The sequence below is a fragment of the Phacochoerus africanus genome, chromosome 7 (genome assembly GCF_016906955.1).
Source record: "Phacochoerus africanus isolate WHEZ1 chromosome 7, ROS_Pafr_v1, whole genome shotgun sequence".
NCBI lineage: Eukaryota > Metazoa > Chordata > Mammalia > Artiodactyla > Suidae > Phacochoerus > Phacochoerus africanus.
In genome coordinates this window covers 8790749-8813286 of record NC_062550.1, presented here as the reverse complement: position 1 = coordinate 8813286, position 22538 = coordinate 8790749, and the positions used below count along the sequence as shown (strand labels likewise).

General features: G+C 55.1%; 1 protein-coding gene across 2 annotated transcripts in view; it reads left to right on the top strand.

The window, feature by feature from the left end:
- Positions 1 to 22538, top strand: part of TAB1 (TGF-beta activated kinase 1 (MAP3K7) binding protein 1) — a 23875-nt gene extending 1337 nt beyond the window's left edge. For both annotated transcript variants that reach the window (XM_047786208.1, XM_047786209.1), the window contains 10 exons: positions 10420 to 10556; positions 10927 to 11080; positions 11996 to 12082; positions 12559 to 12697; positions 13715 to 13828; positions 14498 to 14609; positions 16560 to 16704; positions 18635 to 18857; positions 19839 to 20001; positions 21457 to 22538. In XM_047786208.1, coding sequence (XP_047642164.1) covers positions 10420 to 10556; positions 10927 to 11080; positions 11996 to 12082; positions 12559 to 12697; positions 13715 to 13828; positions 14498 to 14609; positions 16560 to 16704; positions 18635 to 18857; positions 19839 to 20001; positions 21457 to 21664 — 1482 coding nt within the window. In that variant the 3' untranslated portion in view covers positions 21665 to 22538. The remainder of the gene's footprint in view (positions 1 to 10419; positions 10557 to 10926; positions 11081 to 11995; positions 12083 to 12558; positions 12698 to 13714; positions 13829 to 14497; positions 14610 to 16559; positions 16705 to 18634; positions 18858 to 19838; positions 20002 to 21456) is intronic.

Here is a 22538-nt window from a genome sequence, read left to right as displayed (position 1 = left end):
CCAAGCTTTCCCTGGTGGGGTTAGCTCTCTTCCCCTCCACTTCTCTGACTGCCCCTTTATTTTACTACTGCCTGGCAAGTCGGCCTTAAACTTGAGTGGGTTAGGTAGGTCTGGCCCTCTCTTCTGTAGAAGGGCAGGGGCCCTAACTAAGTGTCCAGGGTGTAATAAATACCGGCCAGATGGTGGCAGATGCTGGATGTGGTAACTCTTGTGGGCTGACTCAGTGTACTGAGGAGAGTGGCTACCAGCTTCCCTCCCTTCTAGGTGTGATGGAGCCCAAGGGAGTCAGGTTAGACAGAGGCAAGCTTTGCTAGCTCCTGACTGTGTTCCTGGGTGGTGTGGAATCTTTCAAAATTGGATAGTTAGCTTTAAGCACATAGCTGTGTGTGTGTGTGTGTGTGTGTCTTTTTAGGACCACACTTGCAGCATATGGAGGTTCCCAGGCTAGGGGTTGAATTGGAGCTGTAGCTGCCAGCCTCCGCCACAACCACAGCAACCCGGGATCCAAGCTGCATCTGCGACCTACACCACCGCTCACAGCAACGACAGATCCTTAACCCACTTGAGCAAGTCCAGGGATTGAACCTGAGTCCTCATGGATACTAGTTGGGTTTGTTACGGCTGAGCCACAGCAGGAACTCCGAGCACATGGCATTTTGATGAAAGACGAAGGGATGGCAGGGGTGTCCACACCAGGCCCTTCCCACCCTAATGATGATCAAGACATCCCTGCTCCCAGGATGTCCAAGTGTTCATGCGATGTGCTGGGCCTTGCTGACCTTCTCTCCACTGTCCTGAGTCAGGTGAGGGTATCTCAGATACCATCCTTCAGCTGGTAGCCGTGAGGGCTGCTGGTCCCTAGTTACTGGGCATGGGGATGCCAAGATACATAAGGCAGGTGACCACGCTCACTGCATTTGCGGTCCTGCTTGGGAGGAGGAGCCATATATCACAGTACGATGTGTAAGACACTCTAGTGTCTCTGTGGAGGGGGGCTGCAGATGGCCTAACGGGACCATCAGTGGTCAGGGGAGGCTTGCAGGAAGGGCTGGGAATTTGCTGATGTGGTGGCTGGGGGGAAATGCTGGGGCCAAGACGGCAGAGCACGTCATGGGATGCCATCCTGAGGCGTTTCAGCTCCTTCCCCAGACAGTGTGGTACCTTAAGAGGTCTTTTGAAGAAAAGGTGAGCTTTTGAAGCAGCTTCAAAAGAAACATGGGCCCTTCAGATCCTGAAAAAACAGCTCCCAGATGGCCTTGAGCAAGTCACTTAACATCCTTGAACCTTGGCCTATCTCTTCGCATTCCTAAACCTTGGTTTTCCCAACCAAGAGGACTCCCAGGAGTTAGTATTCAGTGAACACGAGCTCCGCTCCAGCCATGCGTCCACCTTCAGTTCTGCTGGGAATGAACACCTGTGCTTCATTCCTCGGATGTCAGCCAGTGCTCTGGGTGGCAGGCACTGTGTAGGCACAGAGGACCCAGCCTTCGTGACGCTTACATTCTAGTAAGGGACACAGGAAGCAGTGAGTGAGTACAGGTTGTAAATGGTATAATAATTCCTAGAACATACCATAGGTGGTGCTGTAAGGAGGAGTAGGCGGGAGTCACAGACAGGCTGGGGGAGCAGCTGTTGTAGATGGAGTGGTGGGGGATGACTGTTGAACCTTTTTTTTCCTCTTCAGGGCCAGGAAGTTCCCAGGCTAGGGGTTGAATCGGAACCCTTACACCACAGCCACAGTCACAGCAACGCGGGATCCGAGCCTTGTCTGCAACCTACACCACAGCTCTCGGCAACACCGGATCCTTAACCCACTGAGTGAGGCCAGGGTTCGAACCTGCGTCCTAATGGATCCTCGTCGGGTTTGTTACCACTGAGCCATGACAGGAACTCCCCGTTTAACATTTGGTGAGGTGAAGTGGGGTTATGAGCGGGAGGATTCTCCCTCTCAGAAAGGCTTACCTGTTCTGGGACCGTCAGGGAGGCCAGTGCGCCTGGAGGGAAGTGCGCTGGGCAGTGTGGTAGCCGAGGTCCCGGGGAGCCTTGTGGATCCAGATGTGCACTGTGGATTCTGGGCTGAGTGTGGTGTGGATTCTTGGGTGGATTTGAATAGGGCACCAAGTGACTGAGTTGTGACGGGAGAAAGGGCCTTCTGTCAGGAGGCCTTTGAGCGACGAGCTGCTCGGGACCTGCTGAGTGGTGCTCCCCGTTGTCCAGGCGTAAGCAGTGGCTTGGCCAGAGTGCCGACAGCGGACTGGTGAGAAGTACGGGGTTCCGGCTGTGCCGAGGGAAGAGCTGACCTGATTCACTGACGGATCAGGTGTGGGGCTTGTGACGGGACGAAGGGTCCAGGAGAACGAGCTTTTGGTTGGAACCCCAGTGGTGCTGTTTCCTGAGGCAGGGAACGTCGGAGCACCCTGGGGGGCAGGGAGAATCAAGCATTGAATTTTGCCCCACCTATTACTGAATTATTTAAAAAGTCAACTTGCAATCACCATTTTCCTCCCGAGCACTTGTATCTGGGAAGTCACAGGTTCTAGCCATATGTATTTTTCCTAATGTATATTCAAATAAACAGAGCCTTAAATAAAACCCTCCTTAGATCGTCCTCTCCAGCCAGCTCCTCTCACACGCCGTCCGAGCGCGGTCCAGCTGCTCTCACACACAGCACGCGCCGCAGTGACTCGTGGCCCCGTTAGGAATGCACCAGGGCATTTTGCGATGAAAACATAGAGCCGCTTTGATGGAAAGCCTGGGGAAAGAGGTGGGGGCCAGGAGTGGAGCGGGTCCCCGAGAAGTGAGGAAGGCAAAGGGGGGCATTCAGAAAGACGGAGACGGCAGGAGGCACTGGGGTGTTTGAAGCTTTTCGGAGAGAAAGAACTGCCACCCCCACCCCGAGCCGTCTTCCCGAGGGCATTATTCTCCCTTTCTGAGCTTCCTTTTTTCCTCTAAGGAATCCGGGTGCTTTTTGCCACAAAAACACTCAGCCTTTTCATACTATAATTTGATATTCAAGCTGTGGCCTGAACTTGGAATCATGCTTTTGTCCATTTCTGTGGCCCAGGAGTTTGCGATGAGTCTCTGTGGGGACTTTTATGGACTCTTTTTATGCGACGTGATCACACGTGTACATGAGGTGCTCCTGCTTAAATACGTGTGCACAAGGCGTAACGCCCTTAATGGGTTAAGTTCAGTTGAAGCGCTAGGGAAGTTTATACCCAAATATGAATTCGGAAAGCTCCCGCACGCATTCAAGTCAAAATTAGGCTTTTTGAAACCGATTCCTTCTTGTGAGAGGTTACCTTGTAACCCATCAAAGGGAAGTCGGCCACACTCACTATTGTAGGTGTTTACGTGGCTCTGTGACGAGGCTGTGCTGAGCCTGAGACACCCCCTCCTCGGCTTCTGGGGACTCCCATTCAGGGCGCTCAAGCCCCGCCTGTCCTGGTGCCTGGGGCCTGGCATCTGTGGGCGCGGGAGAAGGAACGTGTCACTGCGTGCAGAGCGGAGGGTGGGTGGTGCGTGTGACTAGAAAATACACGACCTTTCCCGAAAATGTTCAGCAGTGTGGAGGAGGGAAGCAAGCGGGTGGGCGGTCTGGTGGGTTTTAATAGCATCGGCAGTGCATGCTCGGGATGAATAATCCCTTGTGGAGGTGGAGAGCTGGGGGGGGGGATACAACTGAATCTCACCCGGCCTCGGCGGCGGCGGCGTGAGAATGATTTGGGGGCCGCTGCTGCAAGCAGGGCAGGCTGCATCCTCACCCACGCGGGGAGCACCTCCTGGAATTCTCAGGCCACTTGCTCTTGAATGTTCACGCTGCCTTGGGGGCAGCAGGGCCGGCCGCTGAAGCAGCGCTCGTGAGTATCCGAGAAATGGCCCGTGTCATTGGATCGAAAACACGACTGAGTATAAGGACGCATTATTTTAAATACTGTAAAGAAAAAAGCGCACTGCTAATTAACCTGTCATACACCAACTTTGGAGATGTTGAGAAATGTTGAAAACATGCGTCTTTGAATCAGTTGAAGTAAGTAGCCAGTCAATACCAGGCGACAACCTGAGAGCTGCCACGAGGGCAAGTGGTTCACGGCCAGTAAGCAGGTGTCCAGTAGGTACGGTGAGGGTCAGGCATGGATTTCTCAGGCAGGGGCCCCGTGGCCTTGGGCGGTGTCTCCCAAGAGTCCGGGACCTGGACGTGAGGTGGTTGGTGTGCAATGCTATCCAACTCATCGTTCCATATGGAGATGATTTGCTTTGTGGTTTTCTTTCAGACTTTCTGAAGATGTCAAGAGAGAGACTTGGTTTGACCTAACACCTCTCTGATTCTTGCTCATCTCCCTTTTTTCAACAGAGAGAACAGGGCTTCCGTGCAGAGGGCGGCAAGCAGACCGCCTTCAGCTAGAATTCAACAACCTCGTTTTGTTTTCCTTTTTATTACCTTTAAGATTTGGCAGGTAGTAATGGTTTTCCTGCTATAACACGGAAAAGTTTACATTCAAAATGAAATCATTCGGAGTTTCCTGGTGGCTCAGCCCGTTAAGGATTTGGCATCGTCAAGGCCGTGGCTCATTTTCATTCCTGTGGTTCAGGTTTGATCTCTGGCCCGAAAACTTCCACGTGCCATGGGCACAGCCAAGAGGAAAAAAAAATTAAAGGAAAAGTGGAAGTTCTTTCTGTGGTGCAACAGATCAGCAGTGTCCCTGGAGCTCTGGGACACAGGTTCAGAAGCCCAGCACTGTGCGTTAAGGATCCAGCATTGCAGTGTAGGTCACTGCTACAGCTTGGATCTGATCCCTGGCCTGGGAACTGTGTATGATGTGGGGCAGCCAAAAAAGAAAAAAAAAAAAAAAGAAAGAAAAACTAAAGAAAGAAGAGGTGAGAGAATAAAGCAAAAACATGAAGTGGATAATGAGTTGGTGAGCGGGTGGTTGGAGTTTGGGAAACAAGGCCTCTGGCACCAGTTGGATTTGAGCAGCGGGCCTTTTGGGGGTGGACAGGACTCGGAAAGACAGACACAGGGAGGTCCTTAACCCACTATGGCGGGCTGGCGATCAAACCCGTGCCTCCACAGCAACCCAAGCTGCTACAGTTGGATTCTTTTTTTTTTTTTTTTGTCTTTTTGCCATTTCTTGGGCCGCTCCTGTGGCATATGGAAGTTCCCAGGCTAGGGGTCTAATCGGAGCTATAGCTGCCGGCCTACACCACAGCCACAGCAGTGTGGGATCCAAGCCACATCTTCGACCTGCACCACAGCTCTTGGCAATGCCAGATCCTTAACCCGCTGAGCAAGGCCAGGGATCGAACCTGTGTCCTCACGGATGCTAGTCAGATTCGTTTCCACTGAGCCACAGTGGAAACTCCCATAGATGGTTTCTTAATATGCTCTTTGGGTAGTTTTTTTTTCCTTATTTCTTATCTGTTTAAATAGCAGGCCAGGTCAGGTTGGCTAGAAACTCAGTGTTTAAATAGCGCCAGTACGAAATAAGGAGAACTTTGATCATCAAGGTTCTTGTATTAACTGGTTGATTTGTTTTAAAACGTGTGCTTGTGTTTGTGACTGTACCTTTAGGGTCAGTAGTCTTGTCACTGGAGGCCCCAAAAATATGGCTTTTCAAATATCATAAATCTTGGGCGAAGGTATGACTTTCCTCCTGTGTTTGGTGTGGACACTTCCTGTCAGAAGTGGGTCAGCTTCCCGTGCTTTTTGTTCTGTTCACGGTTTTTTAGAAATCATTTGGAACGCTCTCTAGCAGGCCTTGTCTGTACAAGACAGACAGCTGAGTGAGCTCGTTAATCTGTCAAAGGGTGAGATTTGAAACCACGTCAACAGGCTGGAAGACTGAGATAAAAGCATCAAGGTATAATCCAGCAGATATAAATTTAGATTTTAAAAGATCCTCTACCAGAGTGTGGTTGTTGGGGATCAACTCAGGAGGACTTTAGAGGAAAAAGACTTCGTTATTTTAGTTGACAGGAAGGAGGACTTTTCACATGGAGGCTAGATGCCCATCTTTTCTTGAAGTATATGAAGGCTGCAGAATTTTTTTTGTTTTTGGCTGGGCCCACGGCAGCATGTAGGAGTTCCCAGGCCAGGGTTCGACCCTGAGCTGCTGCAGTGACAGCGCTGGATCCTATGCTGCTGCAAGAGAACGCCTAAAGGCTGTAGATTCTTCAGGTTGATTTTCCATCTTGCCCCCCTCCTGTCTTACCTGAGTTAGTTTGTCATGCATTCTCTGGGGTTTCCAGGTACTGTCATGTCAACTGCAGATAGAGATGACTGTACTGCTTTCCCAGTCTTGTTGCTCTGCTTCTTTTCTCGTGTCTAATTGCATGTGCTGACAGCTCCAGTGTCCTCGCTGTGTTCCTGATGCTGATGCCAGCGGCTCTCGTGCTTCCCCACTAGGGAAGATGCTGGGGTGAGGGCTGACTGAAGTATACTTAAAATGGCACCTAAGAAAATACCCATCGGCATTCCCGTCGTGGCTCAGTGATTAACAAATCCGACTAGGAACCATGAGGTTGCAGGTTCGATCCCTGGCCTTGCTCAGTGGGTTAAGGATCCAGCGTTGCCATGAGCTGTGGTGTAGGTTACAGACGTGGCTTGGATCCCGCATTGCTGTGACTCTGGCATAGGTTGGTGACTACAGCTCCGATTAGACCCCTAGCCTGGGAACCTCCATATTCTACCGGAAGCGGCCCCAGAAAAGACCAAAAAAAAAAAGAGAGAGAGAAAATATCCATCAATTACTGCTTTCTTAAGCGTTTTTATCAGGAGTGGACAGGCTGCCCTTAAAATAAAAGTAGTACTAGAGGCTTCACCCCTTGGCCTAAACTGATTGCCAATGAATAAAACAGGGTATTTCCAAAATATTACTAGCTCAACATTGTGCAAATCAAATTTCAGGAAAAGCACTTAACATTGTAGAAGGATCCAGACACTAGGCATGAATACTCCCTGGAGAAAAAGGTACTCGTTAGGTAGGTTCACCACTGGCAGGCAGACAGTTCTGGTTTGCGGGAGCTTGCCCTGCTCACGTCTGCCATCAGTCAGTGCGGCGTCAGCCCACTCCTGCCAGCAGCGTCGTGAGCGCCCATCGTGAATGCTTTTAATGACTTGTTCCTCTGCTGTGACGCAGTGACTCAGCAAGTTCCTCAGTCATCCACTCGAGTTTGTTTCCTTCCTTGTGAAAGACTAACTTACTAGTCTTTTTCAGAGTCTGTGTCTCGGTGTTGAGGGGGCCCTTAAGTTGCTTGGGTGATATTTATTTTTTGCTGGAAAGTATGAATTTGTTGGGAAGATTCGAGTCCCTGGAAGCCTGCCTCTGTCCCTTGTGGGAGTTAGATAATGGCAGAGGAAGCACTGTGATTGCAGCATTGATGACACGTTTTGTGTTGTGGGCGACACATTTGTACTGTTCCTCTCATATTAGAGGATGAGTTCAGTCCACCTTAATGTCAGTTTTAATCACAGACAGGATTCTAGAAAGTATCAATGTCTTTTCCTCCCATGCTTTAACGCAGCTGTGGCATTTTGGGTTGCTTAATATTTGCTTTTTGGCCATCTTTTCAGGAGGACAGTGGACACTTCTCATTGGGGAGATGCTTTTGCGCTTCTGCTTAATCTTGTGCTTAATTTCACCCCAGTTGGAGGCAGGAGACGGATCCTAGAAAAAGGAGCTTCTTCGGGAAATTTACTTGCCAGGTTGCCCAGACCTTTGTGAAGTCCTTGGTGCTGGAAGTATATTGATCAGATCTCAAACATAGGGATGGAGTTCCTGTCGTGGCTCAGCAGGGTAAAAATCCAACTAGTGTCCATGAAGCTGCGGACTCAATCCCTGGCCTTGCTCAGTAGGTTAAGGATCCAGCATTTCTGCCAGCTGTGGTGTAGGCTGCAGACGAGGCTCAGATTCCGAGTTGCTGTGGCTATGGTGTAGGCTGGCAGCTGCAGCTCCTATTTGACCCCTATCCCGGAAACTTCCATATACCACAGGTGTGGCCCTCAAAAGACAAAAAAAAAAAAAAATCGTGAACCATGGAAAATTTTTAAAAATTATTAAATAGATTCCATCGAAACTAAAAGTTTTTCCTCTGCAAAAGACACGAGTAAGTGAATGAAATAGCAAACTACAGGCTGGGGAAAATACTTGCAAGTCACATATGCAACAAAAGACTTTTATCCAAAATATGTAAAGAACTCTTCAAACTCATCAGTTAAGAAAGCAAACAGCCCAATTAAAACATGGGCATGAAACTGACACTTCACCAAAACGCCATCTGGGGATGGCAAATAAGCACATGAAGAGACGCTCAGCATCATTCTTAGCCCTGAGGGAAATGCGGGTTAAAGCCGTGAGGAGCTGCCACTGCACACTTCTTAGAATGTCTTTTTTTTTTTTTTTTAATTGCCTTTTTTAGGGCCATACCCACACACATAGAGGTTCCCAGGCTAGGGTCGAATTGGAGCTGTAGCTGCCGGCCTACACCACAGCCACAGCAACACCAGATCCGCACTGAATCTGACTTACACCATAGCTCACGGCAACGTCAGATCCTTATTAACCCACTGAGCAAGGCCAGGGATTGAACCTTCATCTTCATGGATTCTAGTCGGGGTCGTTACTGCTGAGCCACAAAGGGAACTCCAATATAACCGTATTTCATACCAGTAAAATGTACACTTAAAAGTGGTTAGAGTTTTGTCCTGGGTATTAACCACAATAAAAAGAAGGGGAAAAGGGGTTACGTGCCGCATAATCTCATTTTGGGCCTTCTTGAAAAGACTGTAGGTCAGTGGTTGCCTGGAGTTAGCAGAGGCTGTGGCTCAGAGGGGACAGCATGACAGTGTATTTCGGGATGACGGGCTGTTCTGTATCTTGATTGTGGCAGTACTTACACAAATCTCTGCAAGTATTAAAATTCATAGACCTGCACATCAGAAAGGCAGTTTTACTGTATGTCAATTTAAAAATAAAAACAACCTCCCACACCCGGCTGAAGTTGCTCTAGGGTGCAAAGCACAAAACCAAAGCGCTAGAATAAATACAGCATAAAAGCAATTAAAATGAAAAAAAAAAAGCCATAAAAGTCACTCCCTGTCAGTAAGTAAATAAACAAACGAAATTTGCCACAAGAGGTAACCACAGGTTTTCACATATCTGATTGCAAAAGCCTGTTGAAGTGGTTTTCACATCCTTTTTTTGAAGACTGTCACTGCTAACTTCTAAGGAGTTGTGCACAGTATTCCTGCTTGTTTAATGTTTCAATAAAGCTTTCAGTCCAGGTTTTACCCTCCTTACGGTTGAACCTCGATTTTCCCCGTTGTTGTAGTTCGCTGTAGTTCAGCGTGTGGCACGAGAGAGTCTTTGTGAACCAGGCACAGGTCTCGGGTGAGGCCAGGTGTAGGGGAAGCTTTCAGGGCAAGGCAGTGGATCGAGCCTGGGCCTTGTGTCAGGGCTGTTTCTGGGGCTTAGAAACTGCAGGTGCTCAGAATGCACCCCGAGGAGATTGGGCAGGGGCCCGGACAGCCGTGTATGTGTGTGTGTGTGTGTGTGTGTGTGTGTAGCTCAGTTGTGATTGTGTGTGTGTGTGTGAAGCTCTGTTGTGATTATACTGAACAGCCTGCTTTGAGATCTTGGGGTAGAATGGGCATCAGAAAGGGGCAGGAAGGAGTCGGGGGCCAGGTGTAGGAGGGGCACACGAGAGGGCTGGCAACCAAGCCTGGAGAGGGGCTTCCCAAAAGAAGACTTCCTGGAGGAGGCGACTCCTGAGCCAGAATCCCAAAGGTCATGGAAAGTTGCTAGACAAGGACAAGGAGGGAAAGAGGGGGTGTGGACAGGGCACTGCAAGCGTGTGGTACTAGTGGAGGAGGAGGGCAGGTGGCAGAGGATTCTAGGATGGCGAGGGGGCCAGGAAGAGTGACCGAGGCAAGCTTTTGTAAGTTGCTTTCTCAAGGTGGGGTCCTGGGCTGCGTGACTCAACCCCAGCCTGCAAAGCAGATGTCCTGAGCCCCACAGGATCAGCCTTTCTGGAAATCTGTGGTTGTACTAGTGCCAAGGGATCAGAGTCAGAGCCACTGCACTGTGAGATGGGGAGCCAACGGAGAGTTTATACCAGGAGCGTCTCTCTCACTCATGCTCCACGGTGGAGCGCCCACCTGGAGACACGACTGAGCCTTGCATTTGGGGACTCTGGTCGTTTTCAGGTTTCCTGGGGAAGAGTTTGCGGAGTAGCCATGGAGCCATGCAAACCTTTCTGCAAGTGTTTGTTCATACCCCCCCTCGTCATTTTCCAGGAGGCAGTGGAACCCTGCGGGTGGTGCTCGGAGCCTGCCGGGTTTGGGTTGGGGAAGAAGACGCTGAAGTGGGGTCTGCTCTGGGCCAGAAGGTAATGCATCGGGGTTCCCTGGTGTCCTTCCAGGAGCAGCAGCCGAGCTGGACGGATGACCTGCCGCTCTGCCACCTCTCTGGGGTTGGTTCAGCCTCCAACCGCAGCTATTCTGCTGATGGCAAGGGCACCGAGAGCCACCCACCGGAGGACAACTGGCTCAAGTTCAGGTGAGAGTGCCAGCAGTGCTCTCCTGGGCATCAGAAAGAGGTTTGCAAGCCAGAAAAAGCAGTTTTGTAGAGTCTTGCATGGGACTTGCTAGCGAGACGTGGCCCATGGGAGGTGTGTCTCCTGTCGCTGCCACGTCTAGACCTCAGACCGGCTGAGGGCCTGCTCCGGGGGGAGGGGGCAGTCCAGGAGGTCATGGCCAGAGTGCAATGATGGCCCAAGTGGGGGACCCACTGGGCCCCTGAAACCACTGCCGCCGCATCTTCTGTTTCCCAAGTTCCTTCCCCTCCCCATCCCCCTCCCCCTGGAACTGGCGTCGCTCTTCTGTGAGCCCCTGGTCTCAGGCTGCCACCCACCCTGTCCTTCTGTCAGGAGTGAGAACAACTGCTTCCTGTACGGAGTCTTCAACGGCTACGATGGCAACCGGGTGACCAACTTCGTGGCCCAGCGGCTGTCCGCGGAGCTCCTGCTGGGCCAGCTCAGCGCCGAGCACACTGAGGCCGACGTGCGGCGGGTGCTGCTGCAGGTACGGGTGCGAGGAGGCTGCCCGTGACCGGTTCCCTGACGGTGCAGTCGGCCCTGCGGACCGCGGAGCGCCGGGTTAGCCCGGGCTTGGTCTGAAGGCCCTGCTGGCTCCTCGGCTCTGCAGAGGAAGCAGCTCTGGGAGGGCGCCCACGTCCCAGGGCGCAGGGCTGGGCAGCCAGCAGCGGTCCTGCCCCACGATGGGCTGGCGGGGCCCTGGAGGAGGGGCTCCCGGGGAGGGGGAGGGAGGGCGGTCACCTTGGACGGGGGGTGCCCCGGGCTGGGTCTCCTCACTCATGGTTGGCTGGCGCCCGATGCCAGTTCTGCGTGTTGCTCTTGTTTTGGACGTTTCCCTCCTGGCATCTCCGCTTGGAAGCAGGTCCAGAAGCACTTAGCTGTAGACGAGAAGGGTGGATTCCTGTTCCTGGAAAACAGTGTGTCTGGCCATTTTCTTGCCTTGTCCCCGGTCTCAGGGCTCCGTGCCGGTGATTCCCAGCCAGTGCCCCTGGGAGTCCCTCAGGATGTGGCAGTGACACTAACTCTGAGCCAGGCTCTGGGTGCCCAGGGTGGCTTCTCTCAGTCACCTGTGTCTCACAGATGAGGAGGCTGGGACTGCCCAGCCGGCAGGTGCAGAGCTGGCCTTCACCCCGGGAGGCCTGACTCCAAGCTTGTGCGCTTATCTCTCTGCCGTCCCTGCCTCTCTGGTCACTCTGCAGTGCCACTGGGAAGGCAGCAGTGCCATGGGGCCACGTCGTTGTCAAACTTTGCAGGAGCAGCAGTGCCCAGTGCTGCCGTGTATGAATCCCTCACCACCTGATGACCTGCAGTTGATACAGCTGTCGCTATTCATAGGGGGTGTTTCAGCATCAGGTGACAGCAGTGTTTGAACTGGCCTCTGCCCCCCGTCCTGTGCCCCCAGGCCTTCGACGTGGTGGAGAGGAGCTTCCTGGAGTCCATTGATGATGCCTTGGCCGAGAAAGCGAGCCTCCAGTCCCAGCTGCCTGAGGTAGCGTCCCCAGCCTGTGCCCCAGGAGGAGCAGGTCACAGCCTGGCTTTGCTCGGAGCAAGGACTCCCCTGCCATGTCACTCCCAAGTCATTGACAACTAGGCCAGAACAGCAGGCGTCACGGGGACAGCTCCTGACTGGGGATGCGGGTGGTGTACCCTCCTTGGCCGGCTGTGAGCAGCCGTACTCTGAGGCTCCGCGTGGTCAGGGGGGTGAAAGATGGCCCTTCTAGGTCAGCCTGTGGCCTGGATCTGTCCACAGCCTCGCCACCTACCTGCTCATCGCACGTGACGGCGCCCTCAGGGCTGACGGGACCAGTTAGGTCCTGTGTGGCTTTCCTGGAAGGAGCCTGCCTGGAGCTGTGGCCAGCCTCCCTCCTGGCTGGGCCCCAGAAGCTCACTCTTCAGGGGAGCGGAGCTTGGGGAGGTGGCCGCCAAGGCCCCAGGCCTGCTCTGACCCCCGACGATGGCTTCCAGGGTGTTCCTCAGCACCAGCTGCCTCCCCAGTATCAGAAGATCCTTGAAAGACTCAAGACGTTGGAGCGGGAGGTTTCGGGAGGAGCCATGGCCGTCGTGGCGGTCCTTCTCAGCAACAGGCTCTACGTGGCCAATGTCGGTGAGCTGCCTCCCGTCCCGGGGCGGGAGCGCGGGGGGGAGGTCGGCCGCAGGCTCCCCGTGTCTTCTGGGCAGTCTGCTTCCCAGACACAAGACCCCAGGGTCCTGAGGCCATGGCGCGTTTCGTGTTACGCCACAGGACGTCTCCGTCCTGGTCCCGGGCCCAGTCCCAGGCCAGGGCGTTGGAAGTACCTGCTGAGAGGCGGGCCCCGGCCTCCGTCCCCACTTTGCCCCGAACTGGTGTGGGGCCTTGGGGAGCTGCGTCCCCTCTCTGGGCTGCCTCAGCGACTTCCTCTGGTGCTTGAGGTTGCCTGGCTGTGGAAGACCCACGTGGCCTCCTCTGAAGGGCAGCAAGATAGGCTGAGGGGGGCTGAGAAGAGGCCACATGGGGCCCTGAGAAGAAGGTACTCCCGGGGGGACAGATTACTATACTTTAGGATCTCATTATGGACAAAACATGAAAATGTAAAAAAATTACACCCCCTATGAATAGCGACAGCTGTATCAACTGCGGGTCATCAGTGACGCCTGCTGTTCTGGCCTAGTTGTCAAGGAGACACCCCACTGTCAGGGTCCCTCTTCTTTCTTTAGGATCTCATTATGGACAAAACATGAAAATGTAAAAAAATAAGGAGTGAATAACCTTTAATAAAGTCTCGCGTGCCCATCCCCCAGCCCCCCCATCATTCCTCCCTGCCAGTCTCATTCTATCTACAGCCCTCTGTCCCGTGTGGCTGTGAAAAAACCCAGACGTTGCACGTGTTAGTGCGTCCCCTTAGACAAAAGGTCTCTTGTTAAAATCATCCTCAGCCATCCTCGGATGACACTGGAAGGTTTCACCGAATCCCTTAACACCATCCGCTCTCCCTGCCTGGTGATCGCTCCCGTGGTCTGAGCCTGTCTTCTGAGTTCATTTCAGGGATTTCCACGTGTGAGATGCCTGTCTTTCCCTCTTCTCGACGTGTCCTGTCTGCCCTGTGCTCTCAGTCTTTGCTCAGCTGCTCACATGCTGCTGCAGGTACGAACCGGGCGCTTTTATGCAAATCCACGGTGGATGGTCTGCAGGTGACGCAGCTGAATATGGACCACACCACCGAGAACGAGGATGAGCTCTTCCGACTCTCGCAGCTGGGTGAGCGGGGCGGGGACGACGCGGCCCGAGGGGGCGAGGGGGGGGTGTCGACCCCACTGGCTCGCCCTTTGCCTTCTGCTGGTGGCCGTGGAGAGGGAGGCATGGAGTGGACGGGCTGTGACCTTGGGGCTTGGGACCAGCTTGCCAGGGGTTGAATCCCGGCTCTTGCCACTTACTAGTTGGCGATTTGGGAACTTACTCGAGTTTTCTGTGCCTCAGTCACCCTTCTGTGTAATGATGATAACAGTAATGCTTACCCCAGGGTATCTCGAGGCTTGAAAGAGTTAAAACGTGTGAAATGCTGCCAAGAGTCCCTGGCACGTGGAGGCAGGCACTCACTGTTACTGGTGGGGACAGAGAGGCCAGAGGAGGCATGGGGTTCTGGCCGCCGTACCACCCTGTCCCTTCCGGAAGCTCGGGCAGCCGAGGGAGCCGGGCTGGGCCATGTCGGATCTGCTCTCACGTGGGGTGGGGGGTGGCTCTGAGTGAGGAGTGTTCTGATGGGGGTAGGGGCTTAGGGCCCTGGCGGACTTGGGGTGAGCCGCCCTCCAAGGCGCCCTGCCGCACCCGCACTTCCTGTTCAGTGGGTCCTGTTGCCTTGTTTTTACAGGTATGTCTGTAGCACCTTCTTTCTGAACAAAGGCTGCAGTTGTGTTGCTCTCCCTCTAGGTTTGGACGCCGGGAAGCTCAAGCAGGTGGGGGTCATCTGTGGGCAGGAGAGCACCAGGCGGATTGGGGATTACAAGGTCAAGTACGGCTACACCGACATCGACCTACTCAGGTAGGGGCTGGTCCAGCTGCCCCAGGTGTGTTTGCAAGACCAGAGGGCCTGGGGCGGACACAGACATTAGGCTCTAGGACAAAAGGTACAGTTGGAAGTTCAGAGCCCAAGGGGATGCTTTTGTCCTTCCAGAGAGGTTGGTGTGGGGCAGGCCTTGGACCCAGCGGGCCAAGGAATTGGGGTCCTCTAGAGCTAGGCTGGCAAAAGGTCAAGTTGGGGCGCTGGGCCAAAGCCAAGGACAGCACCCGGGGTCATGGACCCAGCAAGAGAGGCCAGAGTTGGCATGAGCTGCCCAGTGTGAGCAGAGACGGACCAGAGGCCTCTTGGTCAGTGTTGTCATGGCTGGGCTGGGGTGGGGGTGCCAGATGAAGTGTCCTTCTGGGAGCCACCCAGTGCCACAGCAAGCGAGCCTTTCTTCAAGCCTGCGCGCAGGTCTTTTCATCCATTCTCTTGTTCAGTCTTCCCTCAGGCCTATGAGGTAGGTGCCGCGCTTACCCGGAAGGGGTCTGCACGGGAGGAAGCTGACGCATGCAGGCATTGGGCCGCCTCCCGGTCTCGGGGTAACAGTGGACCGAGGCCAGACCTGAAGCCAGGCAGCCTGCGTCGGAGCTTGTATGCTGAGCCCTGGCCACCCTGTGTGAGATCGCTGATTGGGAAAATGGGTGTGCGTGCACGTGTGTGTGTGTGTGTGTGTGTGTGTGTGTGTGTGTGTTTGGTGGGGGCACTCCGAGCCTAGTGTTCTGCACGTCACTTTGTGCTCACAGGGCCCGTTCCCCCATTCCTGCACAGCTACAATGCAGGCACAATACAATTCAGCATTCTTGGTAACAGCGGCCACACCTAACCCGCCCTGCTGATGGATTCTCAGGGTGTTTCCAGACTTGCTCTTTCAATTCCCACTGCTGGGACATCCTCTGTCCAGGCTCTGCGTGCGTGTGCGCATGTTGGAGCTTCCTGACATTGACTGGCTCTGACGGGGCATCAGTAAATGAACCCTTTGCAGCTGGATTGGGGGTGGGGGTGGGGGGCTGAGTCAGCTTGGAGGAGCCCAAGAGCAGTGTCTTGTGCCTTTTATTTTATTTTTTTTTGTTTTGTTTTTTGCCTTTTCTAGGGCCGCATCAACAGCATGTGGAGGTTCCCAGGCTAGGGGTCTAATCAGAGCTGTAGCCTCCAGCCTTCTGCACAGCCACAGCAACACGGGATCCGAGCCGCATCTGTGACCTACACAGCTCTTGGCAACGCTGGATCCTTAACCCACTGAGCGAGGCCAGGGATCCGAACCCAAAACCCCATTGTTCCTAGTCGGATTTGTTAACCACTGAGCCACAACGGGAACTCACGAGCAGTGCCTTTTAAAAGCGAATCCTGGAGTTTCCGTCGTGGCTTGGCGGAAACGAATCTGATTAGTATCCATGAGGACACAGGTCCGATCCCTGGCCTTGCTCGGTGAGTTAAGGATCCGGCGAAAGCTGTGGTGTGGGTCACAGACGCGGCTTGGCGTGGCTGTGGCTGTGGTGTAGGCTGGCAGCTAGAGCTTGATTGGACCCGTAGCCTGGGAACCTCCATAAGCTGCGGGTGAGGCCCCTAAAAAGACAAAAAAGATAAAAATTTTAAATAATAAATAAAAGCGAACCCTTCCCTCTTTCCGTCCCACCCTCCCTCTGTCACCCCTGGCTCTGTGAACAAGCTCCATGGAGTGGGGCCAGGATTAGGCATTTGACCTTGGCCATTCTGACCCCTACTGCCCATTGGCCCTCTCAGCTTTATTTTAGCAGCTGCTCTCAGAGAGGACAGGTCTGTTTTTCTGATTTTTTTTTTCCTTCCTCTCTTTCTTTTCCTTTTATCAAGATGTGTTTTATTTTACATTCTGGGTGCATCTTCTTCTCACCAGAATAAATGTCCCCAGGGGCTGTTCCAAACATAGCTCTCCCCTCCGCTCTCCTCCCGCAGCGCTGCCAAGTCCAAGCCGATCATCGCAGAGCCGGAAATCCACGGTGCACAGCCCCTGGACGGGGTGACCGGCTTCCTGGTGCTGATGTCCGAGGGGCTATACAAGGCCTTGGAGGCAGCCCACGGGCCTGGGCAGGCCAACCAGGTGAGCCAGGCCTGGGCAGAGCATGGCTGGCCCGTCTACAAGGTGTGGCACCCTCGGGGACTCAGCCAGCCCTCCTGTTCAGCTCCTAAGTGTCAGGGACCCAGAGCACTAGATATCTTCTCTGCGCTCAAAGTTGGGGGAAGAAAAAAACCAGAATTCCAAGAACACCCATCCCACCCAAAGCTCTGCTTGTCTGAGCTTGAAGCAGTATCAGTCCCCAGGGCCCTGAGCAAAGCCTAAGGGAAGAGGTAAGAGAAGTGAATTTCCGTAGGGATGTGTGGCCTTGGACGCTGTCCCGGAAGGGGCCAGGCCGAGGAGGGAAGCCCAGAAGGGGTGCAGCCGGAGCGCAGCCTGGTACACACGGTCCCGGTGGAGGAGTTGCAAGGCCTGTCCAGGTTGTGCTCAACCGCATCCTTCACTTCCTTTTTGAGCGGCGGATACTTCACCAAAATAAAGATGCCGACAGCGTCCTTTGTGGGGTTGTGATGAGGGCCAGGCGTGGTAGACATAGGTTCTTAGCCAGTGGGAGCTGCTCATTTTTCCTACACCTCGGATTGTCGTCAGACTGTCGTCACTAAAGCAGGACCTCAAGGCCGTCACTTCGGGGATGACCTTGAAAGGAAGCTGCCTTTACCTGACCTTGGCCGGCTGGGTTGGTCAGACCAATTCAGGTTGTGTTTCTCCTTCCGTCTCTGATTCTGGCAGGATCGTAATCTTTCTGCTCTTTCCTCATTAAAAATAATAAGGGGGGGAGTTTTCCCACTGTGGCTCAGCGGTAACTGGCTGAGCTGTGGTGTAGGTCGCAGATGAGGCTCAGATGGTGCCTGGCTGTGGCTGTGGCGGAGGCCGGCAGCTGCAGCTCTGTTTTGACCCCTAACCTGGGAACTTCCAGGCTCTAAAAAAACACGTAATAATAATAATGAAGGGAAAATAATGAAAGTAATGAAGGAAAACCTTTTGTGCCTGACTCTTGTAATAAAAGGTTTTTCACCTGTTTCATCTCGTTCCTTCCAGGAGCCATGTAGGAGGGAGGGGCAGGGGCTCGCTGCCTTGTCAGGTCGGGGAGCTCGGGGCACACAGAGCGAGCCTGAGGTGACGTCGCTGGTCAGCGACGGAGCTAAGTCCTTCCTGGGCTGTCACCTGGCCCTGCCCTCCTACCTCCAGGAGACTCCGGCCAGCCATTGTGTTGAGGATTTTGTATTCTTTCCGACTGCCATAGCCCTCAACCTGTAGAAGTTCCCAGGCCAGGGATCGAACCTGCATCACAGCAGCGACATTACCCAGTCCTTAACCCACTGAGCCACAAGAGAACTCCCCGAGTTTTATATCTTAGCATCAATGTGATTTTTTTCCCCTTTCTTTGGTTTTCATGATAGAACCATCCCAGGTTAGTTGGGTTCTCACATACGCTGGACAGGGGCTTCTCCAGAGCAGGGCCCCTGTCTTCATCCTGTAGCCTGGGTTTCTGACGGAGTGGGTGTATCATCTACCACCGAAAGTTTGTTCTAGGAAAGAAAGCTTAATGGTGACAATTTGTCCTGGGGTTTTTCTTTTATTTTTATTTACTTATTTTTATCCCAGGGTTTTTGTTTTTCGTGGTCGCCAGAATGCCCTCACATCCAGTGTGTTACTTAATCCTCATTGTGATGCAGTAAAGTGGGTATTACCCCCCCGTTTTTTTTGTGGGTTTTTTTTTTTTTTTTTGGTGTGGAAGCCAGAAATCAGATCACAAAGTCACACCTCTTCTAAAGAGACTGTTCCAGAAGAATTAATCCTGACTACTTTGAGAAGTTCGGATTGCAGGCTTGGCTGGTGGAACATCCACCTGCTTGGCGGGTGACCCCTTAGTGTCCTGGTTAGGCTGCGAAGTTGTGACCTACAGTCCCTGGGGCCCCTTGTCCCTCACCGGGTGTGTGTTCCCTGCCCCCAGGAGATCGCAGCCATGATCGACACAGAGTTTGCCAAGCAGACCTCCCTGGATGCGGTGGCCCAGGCCGTGGTGGACCGGGTGAAGCGGATCCACAGTGACACCTTCGCCAGTGGCGGGGAGCGTGCCAAGTTCTGCCCAAGGCACGAGGACATGACCCTGCTGGTGCGGAACTTCGGCTACCCTCTGGGCGAGCTGAGCCAGCCCACACCGGCCCCCGCCCCAGGTATGTGGCCTCGCGCACGGGAAGATGCCCGAGGATGCCATCCGGGGCTGGCCTGGGGCGGAGCGGCTGAGGCCGTGGGCCTTGCTGCCTGCGGTGGAGTCGAGTCCTGAGGCTGAGCTCGGAGCAGTTCCAGGCAGGGCCCTGACTCAAAGCTCCCTGAGCTGCACTGATTTTTCCCGTTCTGTCTGTGAAATGAGGACAGCACCACCTGCCCCAGCCTTCTCTGAAAGGCCTGAGTGCGTGAGAAGCATTTTGCAGCGCCACCGGCCACATGGCAGGGACCATGGCAGGTGCTGGCTCAGTGCCTGCTGTGTGCCTGGCCCCTCACCCACGTGTTTCCTCTTGTTGTCAACAGCCCTTTTACCAAGAGGGAAACTGAGGCCCTGGGGGGCAGAGACCTCAGCGAGCCTGGGCCTGTCGGGCCTGAGGGCGATGCTTTATTCCCTGCCTTTTTGATTCTGAAGTCCTGTTGCCCAGGGAGCGAGGTGATTGTTCTTTTTTAATCCCTCCCGGAGCTGCTTCGAGTCAAGACCATCAATTCCTAGGGTACATTTCTTCTTCTTTTTGCAAACGAGCAAGCCTCGCACTCCAGCATCCACAGATGGATTTGTTTTCCCATGGACACTGGGGTTACTGGAGTTTCTCTCGCTTGTTATTGCGACCATATTTTTGTTGGGCCAACCTCAACTAGGAGCATACTTATCCGCCTGGATTCAAGCACCGTGGGAAGCCAGGCAGTAACCCTTTCATCGAGGCAGCTCAGCCCTTGTTTCTTTTCCTGCTTTGAGCACCAGCGCTGCATTCCTCTGAGGGGAGGCCCCTGCCTGGCCAGGAGGAGTCCCGGGGGCAGGGGGCCAAGCTGGGGGCACCAAGCCGGCCACGCCTACCTTCTCAGGCCCTGGAGCAGCCCTGTCCCCGCCCCCTCCCCTCTGTACACCCCTCGGCCGCTCCCTGGGACCCACCAGTCTCTTCCTCCCAAAGCCGCAGGAGGACGCGTGTACCCCGTGTCCGTGCCGTACTCGAGCGCCCAGAGCACCAGCAAGACCAGCGTGACCCTGTCCCTTGTCATGCCCTCCCAGGGCCAGCTGGTCAACGGGGCCCACAGTGCTTCCACCCTGGACGAAGCCACGCCCACCCTCACCAAGTAAGCGCCCACCTCCCCCCCCTTCTCTGCTTGCTTCCTGGGGACAGCCCTTGGTACCTGGACTACAGTGGCCACGGGGCCATGTCCTTCGCTGGAGAAGTCAGGGTGGGATGGCCTGAGGTCGCATCCCTCCCACCCCCAGCGCCGGCCCTGGGGAGGCCACCCCAGTGCTGAGGCAGGACTGCAGCTTCCGGCGTCTCCCTGAAGCTGGACTCCTGACGGCTGGAGGTGCGGCCGAGCAGGCGAGGGGGAGACCACAGGCGCGCCGACAGCCTGCTGCTTGACTGTTCCCGCAGGTCCCCCGTGGTAGCTCTCATGTGATGGCGAGTTCTCCTCCGCTCTTTTCTCCTCTCCCGTCTTGGAGCGTGTGACTCCGTGGCCTCCCTCGTGGCGTCCATGCTCATGGACGTTGTTGGGCCCGTGCTGGCTTGTGAGAGCCAGTGCTCTCTGACTAAAGTGTCAGGCGGGTTGTCTAGTTTCAGGCAGCAGGGGAGGGGTGGAGGCTGCAGGGGTCTGGGGCCTGGGGGTGGGGTAGGCAGGCCCCTCCTCCCTACAGACCTGCCTGACAGGTCTGGTGTCACCCCCACCCCACCTGCCACCCCAGAGGGCCCGGGATCTGTTTTCCACATTCCAGTCCTGCCAGGAAGAATGGGGTGCCACTCCCAGCCCACTCAGGATGTGGCCAATTGGAAGGGCCACCAGGAAGGGAGTGGCACAGTTTCCCTCTGCCTCGAAGGAGGCCTTTCCTTCTCCCTGCCCCCAGGCTGCTGCTGCCACCGCCGCCACCACTGTGGACTGGAGGGCCCTACTGGCAGCTGGGCGATGGGCATCTTAAGCACAGTAGGGGTGACTCCACCCTTACGGGGCTACCCAAAGGAGCCACCAGCTGTGTCCACAAAGGCAGGCCCTGGTAGCAGCTGTCCCAGGCCAGGAGGACCAGCCATTCTGAGTTTGCGCCATTCTGAGGATGGCGTGGCCGGAGCAGCGCTGGGAGTTTGCAGGATGGTGGGCTCGCGGGTAGTTTCCCGATGTTAATGTGCTCTGTGACGGAAGCGGGGGCTGCCCAGAGAGCTCTGGGCACACGAAGGGCCCGAGGGAGGGAGGGAGGCGGTTTTCTGGGAGGCGCCCTAGCCTGCTTGTGATCAGAGGGGCGCGGACTGGATGGACTCGGAGAGGCTGGGGCGGCCGACCTCTGGGGGCCGCGTGTCCCATGTCCTGCACAGTAGGTACCACGGGCCACCTGAGCGCTGAGGCGAGTGGGCCATTTGATTTAATTCTGGTTGATTCAAACAGCCACGTACAGCTGAGGCTCAGAAGCACACTTTTCACCTGCCCAGGAGCCTTGGCCGGGCTGGCTCTCGCGGTCGCCTTTGTCAGAGCAGCCTGCGCCCTGAGAGGCTGGCGGAGGCAGGCGCCTATGTGGCCCTTGACTGACTTGTCCCGTTGTGCCCCCAGCCAGAGCCCGACCCTGACCCTGCAGTCCACCAACACCCACACCCAGAGCAGCAGCTCCAGCTCCGACGGGGGCCTCTTTCGCTCCCGGCCCACCCACTCGCTCCCGCCCGGCGAGGATGGCCGCGTGGAGCCCTACGTGGACTTCGCGGAGTTCTACCGCCTGTGGAGCGTGGACCACGGCGAGCAGAGTGTGGCGACGGCGCCGTAGCCCGGCCGGGGCGCGCGGCCCACGCAGGACCTCGCCGGGGGGACGGGCCCTTTCCGGCCCTTTGCCTGTGCTCGGGGGCTGGCGGCCGCCTGGTCCTAGTAGCTCTCAGCCCCCAGCCTTCCAAGCCGTGGAGAATATTCTCTGAACACGCCAGCGCAGGCCGACCCCTTGCCAGCGCGGCTGTGCGGAGACTGGAGGCACTCCCCTGGGTGGCCTCAGCCTGGACCAGCACCGTTTCTCAGAACGGGGCACCGGTGCAGCTGCCCACAAACCCACCGAGTGAGCCGAACGTGAGGAGGTTCTCCTGTGACCCTGCATGCCACAGGCCCAGAGCCGCTGCTTCCTCAGGACCACCCCCGTCCTGCCACCACCTCCCCTGGAAGAGCTTGTGGCCACTGCCAGCGCCCCCCTCACCGCTGGGCAGTGGTTCCCTCCTTTCTTCTCCGGCAGCCAGAGCGGATCCCCAGTTGGCATGCACACCTTCGGTGCCTGCCTGGACTCACGGGGCCTGGAATGGCTGCAGAGGGGCCAGGTCACATGGAAAGGAACTGGAGGGAACTGGCCCAAGGGGAGCCCTGGTCCTAGAGCCCCAGAGGGGGGCAGGCAGGCCGGTGCAGGGCCAGCTTCCAAGGGGAGCCACGGCCAGGGCAGAGCACAGGCAGATCTCAGCACAGGGCCCTTCCACCCCCTCCACTACGAAGCCATCTCCATTGTGTGGGTGAGAGGCTTTAAAATCAGTCACAAAGGCTTGGGGACAAAGGGGGTTCTTTTCCAAGGAAGTCTGTGATACTGTTTGGTCTCTAGAAATAGAATCACTTTTTTACCACAGCAGTAAAGAAATAATAAATGGCGGTATTATCCGTCATGGCGTTAA